This window comes from Oxyura jamaicensis, chromosome 3, assembly GCF_011077185.1.
Source record: "Oxyura jamaicensis isolate SHBP4307 breed ruddy duck chromosome 3, BPBGC_Ojam_1.0, whole genome shotgun sequence".
Lineage (NCBI taxonomy): Eukaryota > Metazoa > Chordata > Aves > Anseriformes > Anatidae > Oxyura > Oxyura jamaicensis.
Window position 1 is genome coordinate 84021166 of NC_048895.1, and position 23016 is coordinate 84044181.

General features: G+C 36.4%; 1 protein-coding gene across 2 annotated transcripts in view; it reads right to left on the minus strand.

Moving 5' to 3' along the window:
- BCKDHB (branched chain keto acid dehydrogenase E1 subunit beta) overlaps positions 1-23016 on the minus strand; it is a 116617-nt gene that overhangs the window by 80557 nt on the left and 13044 nt on the right. For both annotated transcript variants that reach the window (XM_035322164.1, XM_035322165.1), the window contains exons 3-7: positions 17482-17615; positions 16659-16814; positions 13045-13153; positions 4825-4922; positions 1076-1186 (exon numbers count right to left, since the gene is read on the minus strand). In XM_035322164.1, coding sequence (XP_035178055.1) covers positions 1076-1186; positions 4825-4922; positions 13045-13153; positions 16659-16814; positions 17482-17615 — 608 coding nt within the window. The remainder of the gene's footprint in view (positions 1-1075; positions 1187-4824; positions 4923-13044; positions 13154-16658; positions 16815-17481; positions 17616-23016) is intronic.

The window sequence follows — 23016 nt, forward strand, 5'->3', positions numbered from 1 at the left end:
CTTATGTAGATAAGGCATTGAGAATATCACCCTTTTCCTTATCCTCAGTAGTCATGTTCCCAATACATCCAGTAAAGGACAGAGATTTTCCTTGGCCCTTATCTTGCTGTTAATATATTTGTAAAAACATTTTTGTCCTCTTTAACCTACCTTAAAAGCTGTTTAGGATACAAGTGTTGCATAGTACCAGCTGCAAACTACTGATTATTTCCAGTTCAACAAAACAGACAAAATCTACAGAAAAAGATAATTTAACGTTTCTCCCACCAGACTGGGCAGCCTGCATACATACTAATGTCAAAGCAACACTATAAAACATTTACTATTTGACATTTATTATAATAAATATATGAACTGCATAGCCAATGTTCACTATACTTTTCTAGAAATAATTCTCTTTTAATTCTTAATTAAAAAAAAAAAATAGATCTAAAGCAACAGGTCTATCTGTTCCATCTTTTTATTTATACCACAATTGCTTTCAAAGATGTTCAGAATAGAAAATATACTCAAAATCTTCACAGAATATCTATTTTTAAAGTTCAGATTTGCAAAATATTGTACAAATACAGCTCCACATTTCCTGTGCACAGCTGCATTTCTTTCCTCATTGCATTTCAATGCAGATCCAATCCAATGAAACAGACTTAACTGTTCTTTCAGAGAGATACTTTGTCTTCATTGCATGACAGCTCTAATCTTTAAAGAAGGGGGGGGGGGGGGGAAAAACCTAAGTATCTGATTAATTTTAGTTGTCCAGAAGTGCTTAGAAGGGAATTAGGAGAAATAATTGAAATAGTGCAAAAAATTACCAGTTACTGCCAAAGTTCATATTGATTCATTTCTTCATATTGATGACTACAGCTCAACGCAATTCATTTTTTACAGATAGAAAGTACATCCAAGTAACATGAAGTACATTGGAAACAAACAATGAAAACACTTCAGCTGAAGATCAAACTTACATAAATCAATAAAAAAAATTATACCATAAAAAAATCATAATTATTTGCATTTCAATTGTTAACAGTAGGTTTTTGTTTTGTTTCAAAATTAACATTCATCATTTTCTTACCTTGCAAACAGTCTCTGTATCCCAGGGTAAGATGGTCCTCAGATCAATAACTTCACAGGACACACCAAGCTTTTCTTGAGCCATTGCTGCCACCTCTTTGATCACATGTACCTGAAAAAGCAAACTATTATCACCAAGCTAACATTTAAGTTATTTTTAAGATGTTCTAAATTAACACATACAGAATACATACGACTTAACATATTACCTGCATGTTTAGCAGAAAACTTTTTATTTAGTAATACAATATGTATTACTTAGATCAATATTCTAATTTACTACTTACATTATTTGCAGTATTTTAATACTACTTTGAAGAAGAAAAAAAAAAAAAATCATGAAAGATCACTGAAAACAAAACTGTAACATTCTAGAAAAGTATTTCAGTTAACAGTATCAGACCTTACTATTTTATAGTTGTAGTCTGATTGGGTTTTAGGGATAAGATTTTCTGAGAACTACAACTACAAAATCCACATATCAGAATGATGTATTTTAATACAGCAATCACAAGAAATCCTGCAAAAAGCATTACTTACAAAAATAGTCCTAGTAATAATTGCATTTACCACCATCTACTGAAAATGTAATAGATTACCAAATGATCATCTCCTTTGAAAAGCATTATCTTATGAACAGTTAGGAAAGATAGCAAATACCACATAATTAAAAATTACCCATAAATATCTAGTCCTGACCCCCTATCGACAAAGCGTACTGGCACTAATATGACCATATGACCACTCACTGGTCTTCCAACACAATTTAATACCAACATTCCAAATGTTGCATCATCTAATTATTATAATTAACATTTTACTACAACAAAAAAGATTTTCCTTCTAGCTGGAGGTTTGCACTCAATTAGAATATACATCGTTCACTATGCACCAGCCATGGAATTTAGCAGCATGTGATCTTCTTAAAATAGATGTAAAACATCCCATGTCTTTTAGCATCCTTTTCATAAAGTATGTTATAACATAAACAAAAAAGCAAGCAATACTGTATTAATTCAAAATTGTTGTATAATATGATGCTATACAACTTTTTTTAAAGCAAAATGAGTTGTAAGCATTGAAACAAGCACTAGCGAGCAAATGCTCCAACTCTAAACATAAGCACCCTTATAACAGCTCAGGTTATTCTCCAGAAATATCTAATTGAGAAGTATTTTCTCATAAAAGTCTAAAACAGAGTTTCCTGACACAACATTATCAATAGATTCTGATATCGTCCTTATTGTCAGAGGGTTGGAACGCTTCATAACACAGGTTTGGACTGAGGCAGCTGAGCTCCCTCGAGCAACTGCTAGACCCAGTTCAGTGGTGGGAAGCCAAGGACCATCCCCGACGAGCAGTTTGGATGAGGTCACCTTGGTCTGGAAGGCAACAGCATTTAACAATATGGACATGGTGAGATGGTGTCAGCTGCCTGGGGATCAAAGGGCAGCATTAAATTTCATATGGAACAAAAATCTTTGGTGAAACCAGATGATTAAGGATTTAAATATCATTCTGTGTGACACATACATGAACAGCTAAATACCAAAGGACTGTTTGTGGTACTTAGGGACATGGTTTAGTGGGTAATATTGGTGGTTGGGGGATGGTTGGACCAGATGATCTTGGAGGTCTTTTATAACCTTAATGATTCTATCATTTTAAAGATAAATCACAATACAAGTATTATAACAGTAAAAAGAATTACCTTGCAGTGTTTTGATTTAGACTTGTAATATATCAGTGGCTGTACAAGGTTTGTTTGGTATTTTTCAACCTGACCCATGGGAAGGATGTTTTTGCCGTTTCTATGATACATAAGGGAAAATGTTTACCTAGTTCACAGGGGATAGGGATTAGTTAATGACCGTAAAACACTGGACACAACTGGAGAGGAACTAAAAGCCTTTATTGCCCTCCATTAGTACCGCTCAGGAAAGCAAGCATAAGATAACCCAGCCAGAACAGCAGCTGCCAAGCAACTACTTAGCATGCAAGAATCAGAGAAGAAGTAACCACTGTATATGTGCAATCACTCTCTGCTTATTGAAAATGAACTCTGGATTTGTTGGACCTACTGCACATGCGGCAATCAAGTTCCAAGTTTATGCACAGAGCCTACAAACAAACACCCTCAGCACAAACTTACTGAACATATTTGATCTGCAGAAGTCTGACACGTCCAAAACATGCTGGATTTTCTGTTTATGGGGTAAGCACCTGTATAGAGGTATGCTCAACAGTTGTGTAACCCAGCACAGTACACACCTTCCATATGATGTACATGCCCATACTTCTGCCCAATAATTCCTGAATAGAGGCAGAGGCACTAAGTAGCATTCCTCCATGCTGTATTATTTGGCCACAGACATGGTTTGGTCAGATCTTAAAATAGGATTAGGGCTGCACATCTGTCCTATTACTATTCACATCAAAAGAACTGCCTGTCTTAACACTTGGCTTATATTTTGCACATCATTTCTTGAAAGTACGTCATTCTGAGCCCTTTCCATTCTACTGTACACTGGGTAAACTCAGGGCATTACTCTAATATCTATAGATAGCTTTCAAGCCATTACTTAAGTGACCTTCAAAGCGTAACATCTTTATGGTTATTTATCATTACAGTTTTGGGGACTATGACGAACACTGAGATTTCATCCAAATGGAGCATGAAGGATCTAGGAAAAATTAGCATGTACTTTCAGAAGAGAGCAAGGATAAAAGTAGAAACGGGTTTCTGCTAGAGAAATAAACACAAGTAAAGATATTGAAGGAGTCTATAATTTAATACCAGTGCAAAGTATCAAAGATTAGTAGCAATAACCACAGATATAAAAGAGTTTTCCAGTTCTCTGACTACTTGGTCCATCACAGAAAATCAATGAAGACTACAGATTTCAAAGAAAGAGAAAAAAAAAAAAAAAAAAAAAAGACAACCCCACAGATTAACACTGTTGTTGTGACATATAGTGTTATAACATGCCCTCCTCTACCAGCTTCCCAGACATAAATAAGCCAGGAAAATAGCCATTTTCTAAATTACAGGGTAAAGACAATAAAAAGATTTTTCTGGTAATTCCAATGTTGACAAAAATTTGTTTTCTAAAATTCTTGAACAAGAATGTGAATTTTGTTTTGTTGTTTTTGTTGTTTGTTTTGCTTTTTTTCTCTCTTTTTTTAAACCTTTTGTTTTTCAATATTTGCACATCTAAATTGGAGCAGCGGGAGGTGAATCATATTCTTGAACAGCTTTGAAAATTAACTGTCAGAATCAAAACTACCCCTATTAGTATTATCGAAATTTCTAGCTTTTTTTTTTACTCTATGCATGAATGCAACCCCAGACTGATTGCACTACTTTTTAAATCTTGCTGTAAAAATCTATGCTTTTCTTCCAGCATACTACTTTCAACTGTCCTTCCCTTTCCTCAGTCATATCGCACTGCCACATTCTTAAACATACAACTTGCATAACTGTAGATCAATCATTAACGTGCAGTAGAAGTAACTCTCCTGTATTTCCAGAGTCACCTTCAACCAAAAATGGATAGAAACTCACTCATTAAAAAGCAGGTTTCATGTAAGTAGAAACAAAGGGAATCATTTATTCAAGCACATAGCAATGGAAGATGCACATAGTTTATGGTCTGACACTTGAGTCCGAATACAACACTGTTTAAACAGCCCCTAACCCTTAACCTAAGCTTTGGTGGATGACAAATAACTTAAAGGAGCCTTACTGACCTGAGTGCCCCAAGCAACCATGGTCACATCACTGCCCTGCTGCAGCACCTCAGCTTGAGACAGTGGAATGTTGTAGGGCTCCACAGGAACTTGTTCCACTGAATAAATAAAAGCAAAGGGAAAAATAAGCATTAGATTCCTTTACTATTCGGTATTATCCCAAAGAAACATACACTATTTTTTTTTTAATAGTAATACCATTTAAAACAGCAGACCAAAATCACATTATTATTCCTTATTTCAAATGTTTAGCGGTGATTAAAAATATTTTTATTTATATTGTATACTGAAAGCATTCAGTGTAATGTTTCATTTATCTTGTCAAGTATACCAAAAAGATACATGTATACACTACTGTAGTAATGAATCCCGATGTTTCCCAAGTCAAAGATATTAGCATCAGATTTGCAGATGGACACTGCTATAATTGATTAAAATCCCAAGCACGGACTGCAGTTGATGCAGTGAAACAAGCATTAGAGCCTTGAAATCATACTTTAATGCTCAGACAAGAAAAAAATTTGTCAGTGCTCTCCTGATATTTACCAAGAATGATGCTCCACAGTTTCACGCTAAAGTGGTAGGAAAAACAATTTTCAGAACCTACACAAAGACTGCCACTGGGAACTTGTGATTATAGAAGTTTTAAGTGACTCAATTACTTTTGTTTTGAAAAAAATGTTATTAGTTGACCAAAAATATATCACAGTTAGAGTAACTAGAAAAGAAGTAAGCATCTTGCCTTTCCTGACAGCTACTGAAGGTGGTTCACTCAACATCCATTTAATAGTTGTCAGATGGAAGTATCTTAGGTCAGTTTTTAGTATTTAGAATCAATGATGACCTAATTTGCTTCTTGAAGTTATGATAAAGAATCCTACTGAGTGACTCCAACAGGAAAAATTAAGCATCTTGTATTTTCCCTAATTGGTATAGCAGATCCAATACAAGTAAAATGACTTCAGTTCTTTCCTGGCTTACATATTAGGACATAAGTTTTTAATAAATCAAGTGGTGAATAGTTTTCTAAATTACAATTACAGCATTTATTATTTTTTCTCCAGAGATGGCAAACAAGCACTACAAATGTCACAGAATCACAGGACGGTTGAGGTAGGAAGCAAGTTCTGGGGTTCACTGAGTCCAAGCTCTCTGCTCACAGCAAGGTCACTGAGAACCAGTTGCTCAGGGCCATGGTCAGTCAGGTTTTTGGTATCTCCATGGTTAGAAGACACCACAACCTCTCTTGGCAACGTGTTCTTATGTTTTACACCGAATAAAATAGTTTTTTCCTTATGTTTGCATTGGAGATATCTCCTTTTACCTGAACAGGCACAGAGGAGGCATACGTATTAATTAAACCATTGTTACTAATAACAGAATAGGAACTTTTTTTATGGTACTTCTTAATTTAGAAGATGTCCATTCAGTCAAGGAAATAAAAAAAAATTCTATTTTAAACAAAGCGTTTTTTAATATAGCACAAAAATCATGTGCTGACAATTATTCTGAACGTATTAAATGATCTGTGCAATCTATAACAATTCATTTGAATAACAAATGGCAAGAAGAATCTTTGGTGGGGAAAGACAGATGGGAAAGGCACAGCCAGCCCTTGCTCACTGCACATCGCTGACCAGGCAGACCAAGCTGCTCCAGATTTTGTCCAGCATAAAACCCTCAGGCAAAAGACAGGCAAGATTCTGAAATATAATGAAACCAATTTGCATCACGTAACTGTCTTTTCATGGGATTGTCACGAACATGGAGAACAAAAACCCTATAAAGAAACCACAGGACCTTCAGTTGGAAACCCAGGCAACTGACACGAATATGAAGGTTTGGAAGGGAGTTGGATGCACCAGTGGAAGACCTGGAATGTGCAAGTCATATAAAAAGAGCTCCTTCTCTATGTAATGGTTTTATCCATTTAGGGAAATTAAATGTAACATACAATTACAAAAATTAACTGATTTCTTATTAGAGCTAAACCATTCTGAAAAAAAAATTCTTTCAATGAGCTCAGCTCATGCCTTTACAAAACTCCTCCCTCCACTAACAGTGATGAAAAATAGCACTGAAATTATTCTGTGCATTTTCTTCCCTACTAATTAACCGAAACACAATGATGTCTGTATACAAAGCAGCCTACTCATCTATTATTGAACATAAAAATATTTTAAATCAAATATTTAAAAAGCAGATTTCAAATAAAGCAAATAAAGTTGTAATCAGAGAAAGAGGGCCATCGCTAGTTAATTTTAAGAGGCTGCACCATCTGTTGCTCCTTCTTAAAAGAGCAGTCTGAACAGCAGAAGGAAAACATGTGTTCTCTCATCTTACCTGTCTTGTCTCTATAACAACCACCGATGCAAGGCATATTTATTTCTACACCACCAATGTCATATATAGTACAATTAAATGAAACTGAAAAGGTCAAAAAACATCAGAGTAGGTTCTCCACAAGATGTCTAAACCTGATAATGTCAAGGTGACTCATCTTCTCCTTTGGTTCGTAGTGATTATGTGCTCTTGACACTGCACAGGTTGTTAACTACTTTTTATAAATCAAAGCCTCCTTTTTCTTTTTTTTAATTCAGGTATTTTCTTCGCATCTCTGACATTTAGGGGGACGTCACCATGGCACTTCCAGTAACATTATAATCTCCTAAGTTAACCAGCAACAGAATTCTCTTGGTATGTGTACTTTTGTATTTAACTCTGGACTTTTTCTCAGAAAAGCTTGCATCTCCTTGCTGCTTTCTAATTTTATACAAGGCGCATGAATATACGCAAAAGCTTCTGATGACTGCTGTAAGGATATGTGGAAGGGCACCCTTTAAGGGTGTCTGGATAAGGACCTTTCCAATGCAAAAAGACATGGCTTCCACTCTTCTTGTACTAAGTGCGAACACCCACTGACATAAGTCTGGCCAACAAAGTTAAGGGAGGCAGCCACAGGAACCAAGACTGCCCAGCCATTTACTGATAAAGCTATTGGGAATGGGGCAATGTTTATTTCTGTAAGTGTATCTGATGGAGGACCTTGTCCAATAGGATGATACTAATGGGGAAACCATAAACAAAATGTACAGAGACACAACTTGGAGAGAAACTTTAACAGATCAGAAATTAAGCTAGTCAGCCGCACAAACTGATGGACTGCCAAGGAACTACAAATACACAGGCAGTTTGCAGGCCTGAAGGCCCAGGACACTGGAGCAGGGTGGCTGGAACTCTGCCAGCCAGGGAGGGAATGTGCAAGGGAAGGGGACTGGGGAGGAAAAAGGGGGGACTAAACAGAAAGGAATATAACAGGGGCCAGATACATGTAAAACAGGGCCAGTCAATATGACTGACTGATCACCAGTCTCTCCTATCTTGTTAAAGCCTTTCTTAAACATCTGTGTAACCTCACTCTCCACCCAGATGGGTGCTGCAAGGACTCAGCACCAGGACCAGAGACAAGGGTGAGCAGGCAAGACACTGGGCCAGGGATGGGAGACGGACAGGGGCTGCAGGTGCCCCAGCTCCACAGGGTCAGCTACTGGAGAGAGTGGGGGTCTTGGCCCCAGCCACTGGGGTGGGAATGGTGTGTCCCCCCAAAATCAGCTACTGGCAGGGGGACAGCAGCAAGGGAGCAAGCAAGGTGCTCAGCACCAGGAGTGGCAGTAACAGCCATTTTACAGGGCCCAGAGCAAATAAAACAATCCTGCAAGTATACAGAAGCTCCTAAGCAAGCATTTACAAAACTGCTTCTGAGATTTTCTTACAGGGATTTTCAATTTCAGACCTAAGCTTGCTTAAACTTAGGACCAACATTTAGCCTTCAGCTGCTGGTACTGCTGCTTCTCAGGTGCCGGGAACATCAAGATGAAGTGCACGTACTTGGACATAACATTCTTTTCTTGGACTATCCATGGTTAGCGCCTTTAGACCCAGTTACTACTTTATGTTGTTTTAAAGACATTTGCTATACAAATACACACACATGCACACATAGAAAATGTTAAAGTGTGTTTGTGTGTGTATATATATGTAGGAACCTATCAACTGTATTTCATTCAAACAAAACTGTAGTTCTCGTCTGTAACTTTTTATACTTACTATTAACAGCAACCAAACTTTAAGATCTTTGCTTTAATTCCATCCTGCTCCTTCCTCTTTGTGTTACTAGTGCTCCTGGATATCAAAAGTGTAAGTTAACATGTCACTTTTCAAATGCACTGGAAAATGTTTTTCAAGGCATTCTTGCAAAGTTGTTCTTCACAATGAAAATTGCCTTTTCCCCTTGGCTCATCACAGTGTCAACGTGGTGACACTACTGCAACACTGCTTTGGCACCCACCTTTCTCCCAGGGCTGATTAAGTTGAAGACTTCAGGCCTGTTCTTGTATCTTCTGTGGGCAAAGCCACATTAGGATAGCAAATACTCATATAGAAATGAATGGCTATTTTGTGAACATGATTAGTTTTACCTCATGTCTGAATAAGCACACAAAATATCAGAACAAATAAATCTGTGTTCATTTAGGAAGACATCCAGCTAAGTCCATTATTCCAAAAAATATTTTGAATTGTCTTTGATAATGTTCATTCACAACATCAGTGTGATAGTCATAGTGAAATATTTTGTGCTACAACTCTGCTTTACCTTGGAGACGAGACATATGTTTCATAACACTTAAAGAGTATTTATTTTTGTAGAATGTCTTTACTGTCATAAAAATATACACTTGAATCTTGGAGAAAAAAAAAAAAAAAAAAAAAAAAAGCTTTGTTTTCAACCCCCAAACCGCACATTATAAGTGGACTTGAAAATACAGTTTGACAGCAATTGGTGGGCTGTTATAGCTCACTGGATAAAGTATGCATCAGATGCAAAATCACAAGTTTGGTTCTGCACAAGAACCTCTGTAAGACACCAAATGACCTGGCACACTGCTCAGAAAGCAACTTCATTTTACACATCCTAAGCTAGATATGTATTATCTTCCAGCACTAGCCTCTAACAGCAAATTTCACAACATCAGCAACACTTGGGGGCAGAAGCAGAGAGTATGGATTTGCTTTGTTGATTTATTTTTAAATAAACCATTAGTAACTTCCACAGATGTGAACAAGAATAGGTACCTTGTGTTTTAAAGACTACCCAACCTTACAATTTTCAGCTGAAATGTCAAAAATCCATTAGAGTAGAACGATAAAGCTTAAATATCTACATTAATTGTACAAGTAGCAACTACTACTTCACGTTATCCCCTGACACCCTACTTTTTTCTAACAAAATCCCTATAAACCCAATGTAACATTGGTTATGAAGTCCTCTGCAGCAAGTATGTCTACTCACAGGAAGCTAGAAAAAAAATAATTTCATTATTCAATATCTTAACCATCATTATGGAAATAAATTTTTTGTCTGTATATAATTTTTTTCTCTAGTCACTGAAACAATGAAGTCCCAGTCTTAGTGGTGCATATTATACTACTTATACCCTGTCTTTCTGCTGAAAGTATATTAATAAAGTGGAAGTTTCCTGTAAAGTCAGTAACTAAATAATAATAATAATAATAATAATAATAAAGCAGAGCACATCTGATATATTTTTGTCTTCCTTGTTTTGGAATGCATGTATGCTCCCATCTTTGGGAAGACCTTGTAGTATTTTGAGACAATATTAGAAAGAGACGAGAAATACACAGGTAGCTCGAGCTTACACTGTGAACACATTTCTGAATCCATAACATCTTCTTTCTCTAACTAGAAAGAACACATTCATATGGAATATCAAAAAAAAAAAAATCTACTCAAAACACAAGACAGTTACATTTTAAAATCCTTCCTTCCACCATTTATCTTGTTCTTGTTTATCAGTCTTGTGTTTTACTGCTGCTGCATCTGGACCAAATAATCGAGAAAACCCTGGTCCATTTTGAATTAACCAGACCAATTCATTTCTGTAGCGGAATTAAAAGAAACCCTGACCATGGCCAGCAGCACAGGAAAGAATACTATAAGAGGTTAAAACTCCCAGACACTACTGTTTTCCTCTGCTTCATGCTGATCAAACCTACAACAACAGCTCAACAACCAGGACAATGAATTGATGATGCCAGAAGGAAAGGTTTGGGGGCAGGGGTAGAAGGGGCAGAAGGGAAAAGACACAACATCAAAACCCTTCCACATAATAAAATAACCCTGCTTTACGTTGTACAAATACAAAAACTATCACAAATTGTCTTAAAGTGACAGAATAGAAGCTAGCCACAATTGTAACTGTCACATGGTGGCACAAAAGTACTATAAATTTCAGCCTAGATCATTAAACTGAAGTTCTTAGAAATCTTAAGAGAAAAATATAGGTAATGTCTGAAAAACAGGCCATGAGAATACAGGGGAAAATCACCACATTTCAGATATTACTAAGATCATCTTGCAGCAATGCTGTGGTTGGTTATTGACCAGCATATAAACCACATTAACCACTTAACCATATAAACTATATTCAGCACATCTTCACTCAAGATTTCAATCACTTGAGTAATTTATGTACACTAGAAGCCCCAGCAACTATTTTATCGTTCAGCCCTTCATACATAAAAACCTCACTATATTCTCAATAGCTGTGTAATATTTTTGATGCAAGTCATTCATTCCACTATGAAAGCAAATATTTTATTAACTCTGCAGTCTGTGATTGTGACTTCTAAATACCAAAAACAAAGAACAGGGATGTCGGAAGATGCATTCTTTGTTTTGTTTGTTTGTTTAACTGGACTCTAATACTTGAGTTAATTTTACAAACAACTTCATCTCAACGAAGAGTCAGAGGCATTTATTGCTGAATTACTCTAAGCTTTCAAAACATACTGATCTTAATTTGACACCCTTCGGGCTCATCACATCATTCTAAAAATGGTTGCACTTTTAAAAATACCTTGCTAACAGGAGTCCAAGGTCTGTTATGAAAGCACAGAAGCAAAGCAGCAGTTTCCCCAGCAAATACTGTATTTGCTCCCAAGTTACTCTGCTCTTTTTCTGTAGCTTTAATGTCTTTTTTTATATCCTTCCCGTCTTTTTATTTGGTTTTCTTCTTTAGAAATAGGATAAATTTCCTAACAAATTGAATGCACTAATTGAAAAGTGTTGTTAGAAGGTCCAAAGAAAAGTATGAATATTTGGTCTTTCACCCACCTTCAGTCCACTCAAAGAGTTAATTTATAAATTGTACTGAGAGTATCTAGAATAGTTGACATACTATATGACATTAGGACCATGGAAGTAAATGAAGGCTTGGGTTCTATTTCATTAGTTGCTCACGCAGACACTGCCTATCTCCACTTGTATTTTTTTTTCACTCTACGCTCTATTGTCAGCACTGCTTCTCCAGTCCCAAGGAAGTAACAAGTGTACCGTTACAATAAACACACTCACTATCATCTTCAAATTGTTCTTATATGTTATGCATAACGATACGCTTAATGAATAAAACTTCATTCAACCAAAAAGATCACACGACTGAAACAAAGGAAAAAAGTAACTCTTCCTTCCAAATAACATAAGAAGTTAAGGGGCAGATTTTCTAGACTTTTTGAAATGAAGCACTTCAAAGAAGTTCTAACTTTGTAATAATGGTGATGATGTTTAGCTATTTTGGAAAAATAAAAACAAATCTGGCTATTTATTTTAATATCTAGAGTCACGAAAACAAAAGCAGTTTAACTTTTGTGAAATGTATATTGTCATGTTCCATTAAAAAAAAGCCTTCAAGCAACTCCATAAATCAACATGCTAACAACATTAAGTTTGCCCTTGGAAGAATTAAGGTTTAGTTTCGTTAACTATTAAATGCTCACTGTTCAATGTACAGCCTACTCATCTCCCATACTTGAATGGACTTGGTCTTGTTTATATTTCCACAACTCAATTTGATATGGAATAATGCCTTTTAGTCCTATTTCTCATTTTTTTAAACACAAGACTGTACAAAGCATTCTACTTCCAAAGGTCACCAAATATAAATCAGACTAAATATTCATCCTTGTATTCAAGCTTAGAAATCTTACCTGGTTTTCATGTTTCCTCTCAAACACAGCTAAAGGCAAAACAAGTGCAAATCAAGATTTCTGCTACATTATCAATTTAGATGTGACTATGGAAATACATGTGCAAAATATAAGTGTTGCTTTATTGGAAAACACAGCAATATAAATCTTTACCTGCAGCTCTGTAAAGTATTTTAGGTTCAAAGAATATGCATGGATTTTTGTCCTCTATGCATGAAAGCAGTAGTCCTTTGGCCTGAAGAGGACTCCTTGGAATAACAACCTGCAAAAATATTTTTAAGATAGTTTATTTAAAGTACAAGTCTCCTACAAGCTTCCTCAATATTACACTGAATATCCAAACAAAACTGTAAGCAAGGCCCCTAGATGTAATAGTTGGAAGGAAAAAATCCAATTGTTTTCCAAAAGAAGAGTTAATTAATGATCAGGAAATCACCAAAATGTCAGTTTAAACAAAAATAAAAGCCAAGAGAGCTCAAATCCCTCGAATCAGAAGGGCCAGCTAAATTACATCTCAGAGATCTCTAAAAGCTGGCACAGGCAGGGTCAAGACTACTAGTAAACGTTTTATAGCTGTGAAGGAAGATGTGGCAACCTCTGACTGAAAGCATTAGAAAAAAACAACACACATACACAGCACGTAACTACAGTTACGTTAATTTAGCACCTAACAAGGAGTTTGCAAGGCTTTAAAAGACTTTTTAGAGTAAGAACATTTAATGATATAAATATAACAGAAGAGTCAGAACACAACCCAAATCAGCTATCACCTCAAATAAGTTGGATAAGTGATTTTTCTAAGCAAGGGAGAAGCAATCAGTTTAAACTCCAAAAAAAAACATTTGACGTGGAAAATTATCAGCACAGCTCCTTCAGGATCATTTTTAGGACAGACTTTATTTACTATATTCATTTGTGAATTAAGTCACAGCATGGAAATGAAATCTATTCGAGAGCTCAGTCACCACCAATACAGAGAATGATGTCAAGAGCACCAGTTCACATAGTGATAAGACGCACATCTATGGACTAAATTTTTGTTATAAATTTAGAACTCAGCCGTAGAAATTCAGAGAAGGATCCGAATGTATTATTTGCTCAAAGGATAACTAGGACACTATGCAGTACAGCCTTAAAAGACAATCTTGTAGTCAAGGAAGTGTTAGTGCTTTTGCAAAAATTGCTGCTAGAAAGTCAGTTGGAATACTTCATGACTACATCAACAGCTTTGAAAGGAAATGAATCAAAACAGATGCCAAAAAAAGCTTTGGAAATTGTTTAACGTCTCTTTGATAGTTTGATTTGTTTAGTCTAAAAAGAAACAATGACTAAAGAGAAAACAATTGCTCTTAGCACATGAAAGAGAAGATGAAGGACAGATAAGTTAAAGATACAAGTTAAGAAGAAATTTAGGCTGGAACCAAAAAGAAAGCTTCTAGCTGTGATGGCAAAAATCCTGGTGCAGTCTTCCAATGGAACAGAGAATTATCATAATAATTTAAGACAGTTGTATCCATTAAGACATACCTCCTTACAACAGTAGACAAGATACAACGATCTAACAATGTCCTCCTCACTTCAACAAGCCCTGTCTTAAACACTAATGATTACAGTCCTTCCCTTGAACAGACCAAGTCATACAAACCTTCTTTTGCTTAGGAAAATTAAACCTCTGCTTTCACTTAAGTAAAACAGAGTATAAAAATCTTCAGCCATTAAGAACCACAGAGCTTAGTAAGAAGAGGGTAGTTTCGTTAACCATCCTCCCCATGGTATCTCCTACCCTCCCAGATTTGCAATATGTGGCCTTTCTTCCTATGATTTTTACAAAGTATGCACAGACACAGGACTTCTGCAAGTACATCTGGACCAAAGTTTCATTTGCATTGCTGGATTTATACATCAAGGGCTGTTTTTGTTCATTTTTAAAAATTGCCTGCAACTTTGATGCCAAAAGCTTTCACTAATATTACTATTATACTACTAGCACATTTATATAAAATAGAGATAGGTTTCAATTTCAGCAAAGAAGCAATAACTGTTTCAAATATTATTAACTGCATTAATGAACAGCTTTGCAAAAAAAAAAAAATTAAAGAAGCAACATTGTTTTCACAAAGATACAAAATTCAAGGGTCTAATACACTTCTGTGTGCATCCAAAATTAGTATATAGTTCCAGCAATTCCACCAAATTTAGTATGCCCTTTAACTGGGATGGCCGCAATGTATTTTAGCACATTACCCAAGGAACTTCTGCCTGGGTTCCTTCAAGCTCTTCAGCAGCTCCGAATTCCCCTCATTCCCTTGAAAGGGTTTTAATCAACACAGTGGACTACAAAACCTCAGCACTTTGTTCAATATGAAAATTCGAGATTGACCAACAAAGACCAGCATATATTAGACACTTTCTAAGATTAAGATATTGATGCCAGCTCTACCTTTTTCTTCTATGCCATAGTAAACTACTCTAGTTTTTGAACAAGCTCAAGAAACCCTTTGCTTCAAGTACCTGGCAAGAGACTTTGTAGTTTACTTTTGTCTTATGTAGGGAAATATTTTCAAGTTTAGTATGCAAACACCTCAGAGAAAAAAGATGTATTCCCTTTCCCAAATATCGTGAAATAAAACGTGAATAACATGCAATAAAATGTGAATGATACAAGCTCTTATTTAATTAAAGAGAAGCAAGTAGAAATGGCCTCCCTATTTAAAAAAAAAAAAAAAAAAAAAAAAAAAGGAAAGAAAAAAAGTCATATCTGACATTTTAGAACACCTAAATAATATTAAGGCAAAAGTTTAAACAAAATATAAAGAATGAACATGTGTCTCCAGAATACAAATACTGCTTTTGCTTAAGACCTTCACATTAATCAAGCTATGAGTCATTTCTTAATGGACTGGATGCCAGTTAATCCAAAAGTACAAGTCCATAGACACCAAATTTACTCAGAAAAAAATGAGAACTGGCAAACAGTGCTTGATTAATCAGAGATTAACAGATCCGTCCCCTCTATCTTTACCAGGAAACTTATCTATCGAAATGCTAGGAAACTCAACTTTCAAGATACGCCACTTTCTCATGTTGAAAGCTTGCCCCAATTTATCATCCACAGTCATAGAATGGCTGAGGTGGGCAGGGCCCTCTCAAGGCCATCTGCTCCAACCCCTGCTCCAGCAGGGCCACCCGGAGCAGGCTGCCCAGGACCATGTCCAGTTGGCTTTGAATGTGCCCAGGCAGGGAGACTCTACGACCTCTCTGGACAACCTGTGCCAGTGCTCAGTCACCCACCCACACAGTGAAGTGTTTCCTGACGTGCAGAGGGAACCTCCTGTGTTTCAGTTTGCACTAAATATCTCTTGTCCTGTCACTGTCATTCATATCAATTTTATAATGCACTAAAGATGGCAGATGCAGAGAGGAAAAAAAAAAAAAAAAAAAAGGAAAGCAGTATTTGTTAGTTTTTAATTTCTGTACAATGCTAGACACCAAACAAATGTGGAATGTACAATTTCAGTGCAAAAAGCACACAAAGACGAAATGCTACGTCTGCTGAAGTTTGTTTCAGTTATGGCTACAAATTCTCAAACTTTCAATAGAGTTTAAGTTTTATAAATAGCAAGCTTCTAACACTACTTAATTAGCATATTCAGATTTTTTGCAGTGTACTGTCTACAATCCTCCTTTCCCTGCCTGCACTCAGACTCATTAGTCTGGTTACTCTGATTCATTCAAAATCAATCTTTGTCAAATGTGAATTACTGTACCTTTATTCCTGGACAATGAGCGAAAAAAGCTTCTGGACTCTGAGAGTGATACAGTGCACCATGACCCACACAACCCCAGGGGGCTCTGATGGTGAGGCTTCCACAGTTAAACAGATCTCCCGAGCGGTAACGGTATTTTGCTGCTTCGTTAACAATCTGGAAAGGAAAACAAAAAAAAAAACCCTTTCCATATACAGAAGTAGCATCCAATACCTTTGGATACATATAATTAAACATCTCCAATGCATGAGATGTAAATACATCATCTACTCCATGCTTGGAATTCACAGAACCAAATCAGAAGCAAAGGATTCCTCTAAGTCAGTAGAAAGGCAAACATTTTCCAAGGCAAGCGATTCAGTAATTTAGCATGTTCAAGTTGAACACCCAGGCCTCAAGTGTAGCCATATAGCCCAGTTGTTTCCCCATTCCCAGACAGTCCATCAGCCCCATTTAAACTTCTGGTTTATCATGTGGCCACGTGGTTGGCTGCAATCATACAAAGAAGTGAGAGATGGTGTGGGGAAGACACAGCTGGGGAATTTAAAGCTGCTTAAGCCAACGTGGCCACAAAACCAATAATAAAATCAAAGACAGACATTTGCTTCAAACCACATCTTTAATTTACATTAGTTAATCAGGACTTCAACCTGGCCCTGGTATCTTCCTGTTTATTTAAAGTATGCATAAATATTTGTAATACATCTGTGGATATTTTTGCAAAAAATATATATTTAAACCAATATTAATGTGAACAGAAGAATAATTTAAACATAAACCCATAACATTTCATTTCACTTCATTCAAATTTCTGAGTACTAACCTGATCAAATGCCGGAAAAATATAATCTGCAAACTGAATTTCTGCGATGGCCGTAGCACCTGCAACAGCAACTCCAATACCAAATCCAACAATTCCTTGCTCACACAAGGGCGTATTGAAAACTCTATCTTTACCTATAAAACAAGAACAATTTCTTTAATACACTGGTTCTAAGTGGAAAACCTAGTCCCAGAAATACTCAAGTTATAAACAAATCCTCTTCAATTAAGCATATGGCTCTTTAGATGTAGCAATCATAAACACTCATTACAGATAAGGATAATTTCATGTTAATTTGTAACCGCTCAGAGGAAAACAAGGAGAAACAAAATACAAGATAAGAACAGTTTAAGTAATTTACAATATTCCTGTTAGCACTTCAAGGAAAATATTTTTTTCTGATGTAGATACAGATAAACTTGCATTGCCATGTTTATACAGGAGGTATAAAAAATGCTTACAAGTATTAAGAAAGCTCACAACACAGAACAGTAGTGTTCCTTCAACTGTTTGTTTTTTAATCCAGACAGTCAAAATGATCTCTCCATACTTAAATGGACATGGTTCTACAAAGGCATTTATCGAGAGTATACTCCTGACAATCCCCATCAGCAGAGCCCAGTCTAACCAGCCTTTTGTAAATTAAGACTGCATTTCCTAAATAATTTGGTTCATCTCCAAGGCAAGAGGGAAAAAAAAAAAAAGCTGTTTCTGCTGTTGGAGGCACAAGACAAATTCTGTTTTGCATCTGCCCTTTGAGAGTGCAAAAGGTCGTTTTAACTCTGACATATTTCTGTGCTACACCAGTTTCAGATTCCAAATATGCATCAGTCTAATAGGTAAATATAAAATTGTTTAGTTCATGAAATTAAAAACAAGGAGGGGGAGGAAGATGAAACAACATTAAAATTTCTTCTATAAGACATATTTAAAGTATTTGCCAGAAGTAGCAAACTCCCTCAGCAGACAAACAGAACCTAGTGATGCTATTAGATTTTTCTTTTAGAGCACTTGGAGATGGACAGCAGGTTTCCACAAAAGCATCGTGTATGAATATGCCAAGACTTCAAACTAGATGGAAAAAAAATTGAGCATGGAGCACGTCAGTGGCTATGGAGTAAATTAAACAATAGCTTGCTAACCACTAAATAAATAACTAATAAAAGAAAGATTAATGAATTAATAGTTAGGAAAAGTTATTATTCTGAAAACTCCTTGTTTTAATAGCTGCAAGTTAATAAACTGGAGAAAAGAAAGCTAACAGGAGGTTTCAGAAACAGATGATAGAAGCAAAATCACTACCCACTGCTGTATTTATGATACAGGGAGGCACGTTTAACAAATCTTTCATGTATGTGTCTTTCATCGTCACACATCACCCAGCATAGCACTGTCACTGCTCGTGTGTTGTCCGTGTGCTCTACATGGTGCTTTGAGTCTCATACTTCAAGGGTTACTTTGTTTGACAGATCAGGAATTAGTTTTTGGCTCTCCCTCTGCATTTCTCCCTCTCTCACTCCAACAGGAACATTACCATAATAATTCATTTAAGGTAAGTTTAAAAAAAAAAAAAAAAAAAAAGCCATCCAATGATATAGAACATTGGTAGTGTCAGTGAGGCTATGCAAGTCATCACATGTCCAAAGGGCTACCACAATTTCAGAACACTCCACAATTTTGTAAACAAGACAGAAGAAACTTTAAAGAACTTTAAAAATTGTATTTTTTGAGGGAAAGCACTTTTTCTGAAATTACTGATGTTGAACTTCCATGACTTTGACTCATTTCTTATACATCTGTGTTTGAAACAGATCCCTGTGACCTACAATACTTTTAAGACACGTGTACACTGGGCTGCTTCTTGTTTATAAATTAATTTCCAAGAAACTTCTAGTTTTCATTTCTTAGGACTTGTATGGACTTTCTTAGTATTGCCATTCCTACAGAAGACACGAAGAATGTTACCACAGCTAGCTCAGCAATTAAAATTTAATTCCAAATACTTCAAAAGCAATTTTGTTAAAGTTATTTTTGCCGTCTGGATGCCAAACACCCATCTAATATTATCCCAATCAACTCTGAATCAGAGCAGAGTGCCCTGCAGATCTCAGAACATTTCACAAGTGGGAAGAGCGACGAGCTCTCATATACAAGATTTATGAGCAAGCTGGTCTAAGTAATTTCCAGATGTGGGTCAGCTGTACTTCATTTCAAAGCTCCTGGAAAAAACAGTAATAAATAATCTCTGCAGGTACTATCCTCAAAAGTTGTTCAGCCTGAAAATAGCATAATAATAGCACAAGATACCTTCATAGCACTGCCATTTATTGTTGCTAGGCATTATTTTACCAGTTTTCCTCAGTAGCATGACTAGCCTGCCTATTTTTATTCTCCCTTTACTAGAACTATCAATTTGTCTGGCAATGTCACTACATAAAAACATCCCCGGCCCCAAAAGGTTCCCAGAGAAAAAGAGAATACTCTGGGAAATCCAGAAGTGGGCAAGATCCTCATAGGAGTTGTAGCTTGTTTTTATTGTCTTCAATTATAGTCATTTCCCATAGACAGCAATCATTTATTGGCTTTACCGTTGAGAAATTTAACAAAATGGAAAAAAAAAAAAAAAAGTTCAAAAAGCATCAAACAGGAATTGTCTTCCTTTAAAAGCTGACAAAAGAGGAAGGTTTCAGTCACATCAGGCCTTTCCTCTTCCTATGCAGAGTAAGGAATTCTGGCTTCCAGGGCTACCTAGCCCCATTCCTGCAGAATCAGTAGATCAGGAAACTAATCCATAGGGCAGAGAAGGAAAACAGTGCCATGAAAAGAAATTCTGTAACTAGAACATGAGACGATTTTTGAAATTAGAGCAACCACACACTGTACAAGTCGTCCTCGATTCCTCCCCTGACAAGCATTGTGGCCTTCGCCTTGCTCCCGAGGCCATTCCCCCACGTGCAACACGCCTTGGCCACAGATAGCACCTCCTGTAGCGGCCTTGGCAATCCAGGCCTCCATTTAACATCAACATTTTTATTTATCAGGACCTGTAGAATCCAATGATCAACCAGCTTTCTTCAGCCTAAGTAATATTTAGCCAGGAAAGAGGAACATAAAGCACCTATGCAAATGCGTATTTGCCCCCAGGCCTCACCACTGCGAGGGAGCCCTTCTTCGCACTCAGCCTCCAGAGCTGTCCCCAGACCCACTTCCATCTGCAACAGCTGACAAACATCTCTTCCCCTCTTCCATATTCAGTCTAGCATGCCTTGAATTTGACATTTTATTTCCCTTCTTTCACTGATGCGTTTAATGGTGTTTTGTTTGTTTAATTTAAAACAACTCATATTTTACCAGGCTAGGAATGCATTAACATTACCAAGACATAATTATACTTCCCTCCTTCATAGAAGTCTATTGGCAGCTCGATGCATTTCACTTTTATTCACTCACATGGCATTTTGATCATATACAGGCAAACGGAAATCTCCAAAACATTGTGGGTTTTGTTGTTTGTTTTTATTTTTGTTTTAATTCACTGCATTTCATGGGAGCCTGAAAACCAGTTTAACAGTAAGTAGCTGGGAAAGGGATGGTTAGGACATAGTTTGCATTTCAACTTCTTGTTCCTCTGGGGTATACTATTCCATTTGGTCGCAATTCCTCTCTCTCAAACACCGCACTGGAAGACAAGTCATGGACACAGCAGAGACAGGAGGATAAAACAGGCTGGCAATGCATGCAGTCACATAATAAAGTAAACAGAGAATTGCCCAGGAAAAGTCAAATCATGCAAAGCTTACCTAACCTTATTATTTAAGAATGGATTTTTCAAAGTACACTGAAACAGCCTCATGTATTGGTTCTATAAATAATTTTATATCACACTGAAATTTAAATGGATTTGAACAATCTTGTAAAATTAGTTTTCACATAGTATTTTACCAGAACTTCAAAAATAATTGTTTAATATCAATTTGGGGTAGATGAATGAATTTAAAAACATTTTAGATCTACCACACTAATATTCCTGTGATTCTGAATATAAAAGACATCCCAATAAAATTGCTGAAAATATTTTGAGATATTAAATTAGAGGCAGTATGCTGCTATCAATGGAGTACAATAAACCAAGTGAGAATCAGTGAAAGCAAATATGAAATATACCATGACAGTTATAAAACGGGCAGTCTGAAGCACCTCGTTTGGGCTTTCAGAACTAAAGGTGTAACCCTGAGGTACTATAGCTTAAAGCAGTAAAGACAGAGTCAGGTAATTCTCAATGAGTAAGATTCATTACTCAGTAATGTTTTCTATTTAAGATGTAAAACAATAATATTGACCCCTTCTTACAAGCAAAGCCTAAAAAACTCCTTTTCTTTTCATTAGATGGGAAAACAAGCCTTGGATAAGGCTTCAGTAAGTATTTGTTTTACATAAAAGCTAGCCTTTTAAGATTGAAGATAATATACATTGTTAGGATAAAACAAATTTACTAATTTCCCTGAACACTAAAACTTTTATGGTATGACTTTAGCCTCCTGTTTGTATATATGCCATAAGAAAATCATTAATGAAAGTAATACAAAATATTTAGACATTGAAAATTTAAACCCTATGTATTTTTACTTATTCTTCAAATGTGAAAAGGACATCATTTTGATGAAGTCAATCTTATCAATCTTGGCAAACCATTCACTCAGCTGAAATCTAAAACAAACTAGTAAGCCAGAGATACTTTGTCATTTCATATTTCATTTCTGTACCTATGAAGAAACATTTCCTAAAATGTACCCTTCCCCTATTACTTGCATCAGCCAAGCAGCTCAAAACAAATGAGCGCAGACTCAGCAAGATGGCTTTTCACTACAGGTGGCGGTAAAACCTCTGCACTATCTGAACTCACATGCAACAGCCTCTGAAGAGAGACGTTATGCCTTTGTCCACTGCAACCAACCCGCCCGGCTTTATCAGCATCCCAACATGTTGGTGCCCTTATCCATGCAGTTAGCTAAACAAGATGGCACACGGGGCTATGTGAAAAATGGATGCTTCTCCTCATGCCTCCATCCCAACAACTCGGAAAGATCAGATGCGTGTTAAGAAAGTGAATAAATACACGGCAGGTAAATCTGAAAAAATACTGAGGAAAAAAAGCAGTAGCTGACTAAAAGCCATTTTTTAAAAAGAACTCCTTCTTCCCCCTCTGAACTATTTTTATTTGAATAAAAACAAGACTGGTCTGTGTGACTTTCGGAACAAAGAGTTAAGCACCTCACAAATGTTCAAATTACCACTGATCCTCTGCCTAAGGGGCAACAGCTTTAACTCGGTTTTACAGTCATCTTCTCCTCCAAGAGGGAAGTTTCATAGCAACCTAACAGAACACATGTTTACAGGCATATGTAGTCGATTATTATGCATTAATGTTTTGGCCTGCTTCTTCTTTATTTATTCCAAGCTGTCAGGAAAAAAGTATTTCAGCTTTCAGTATCTGCAGTGAAACATGTTCCGGTCTTAATTTATCTCCAAAAATGA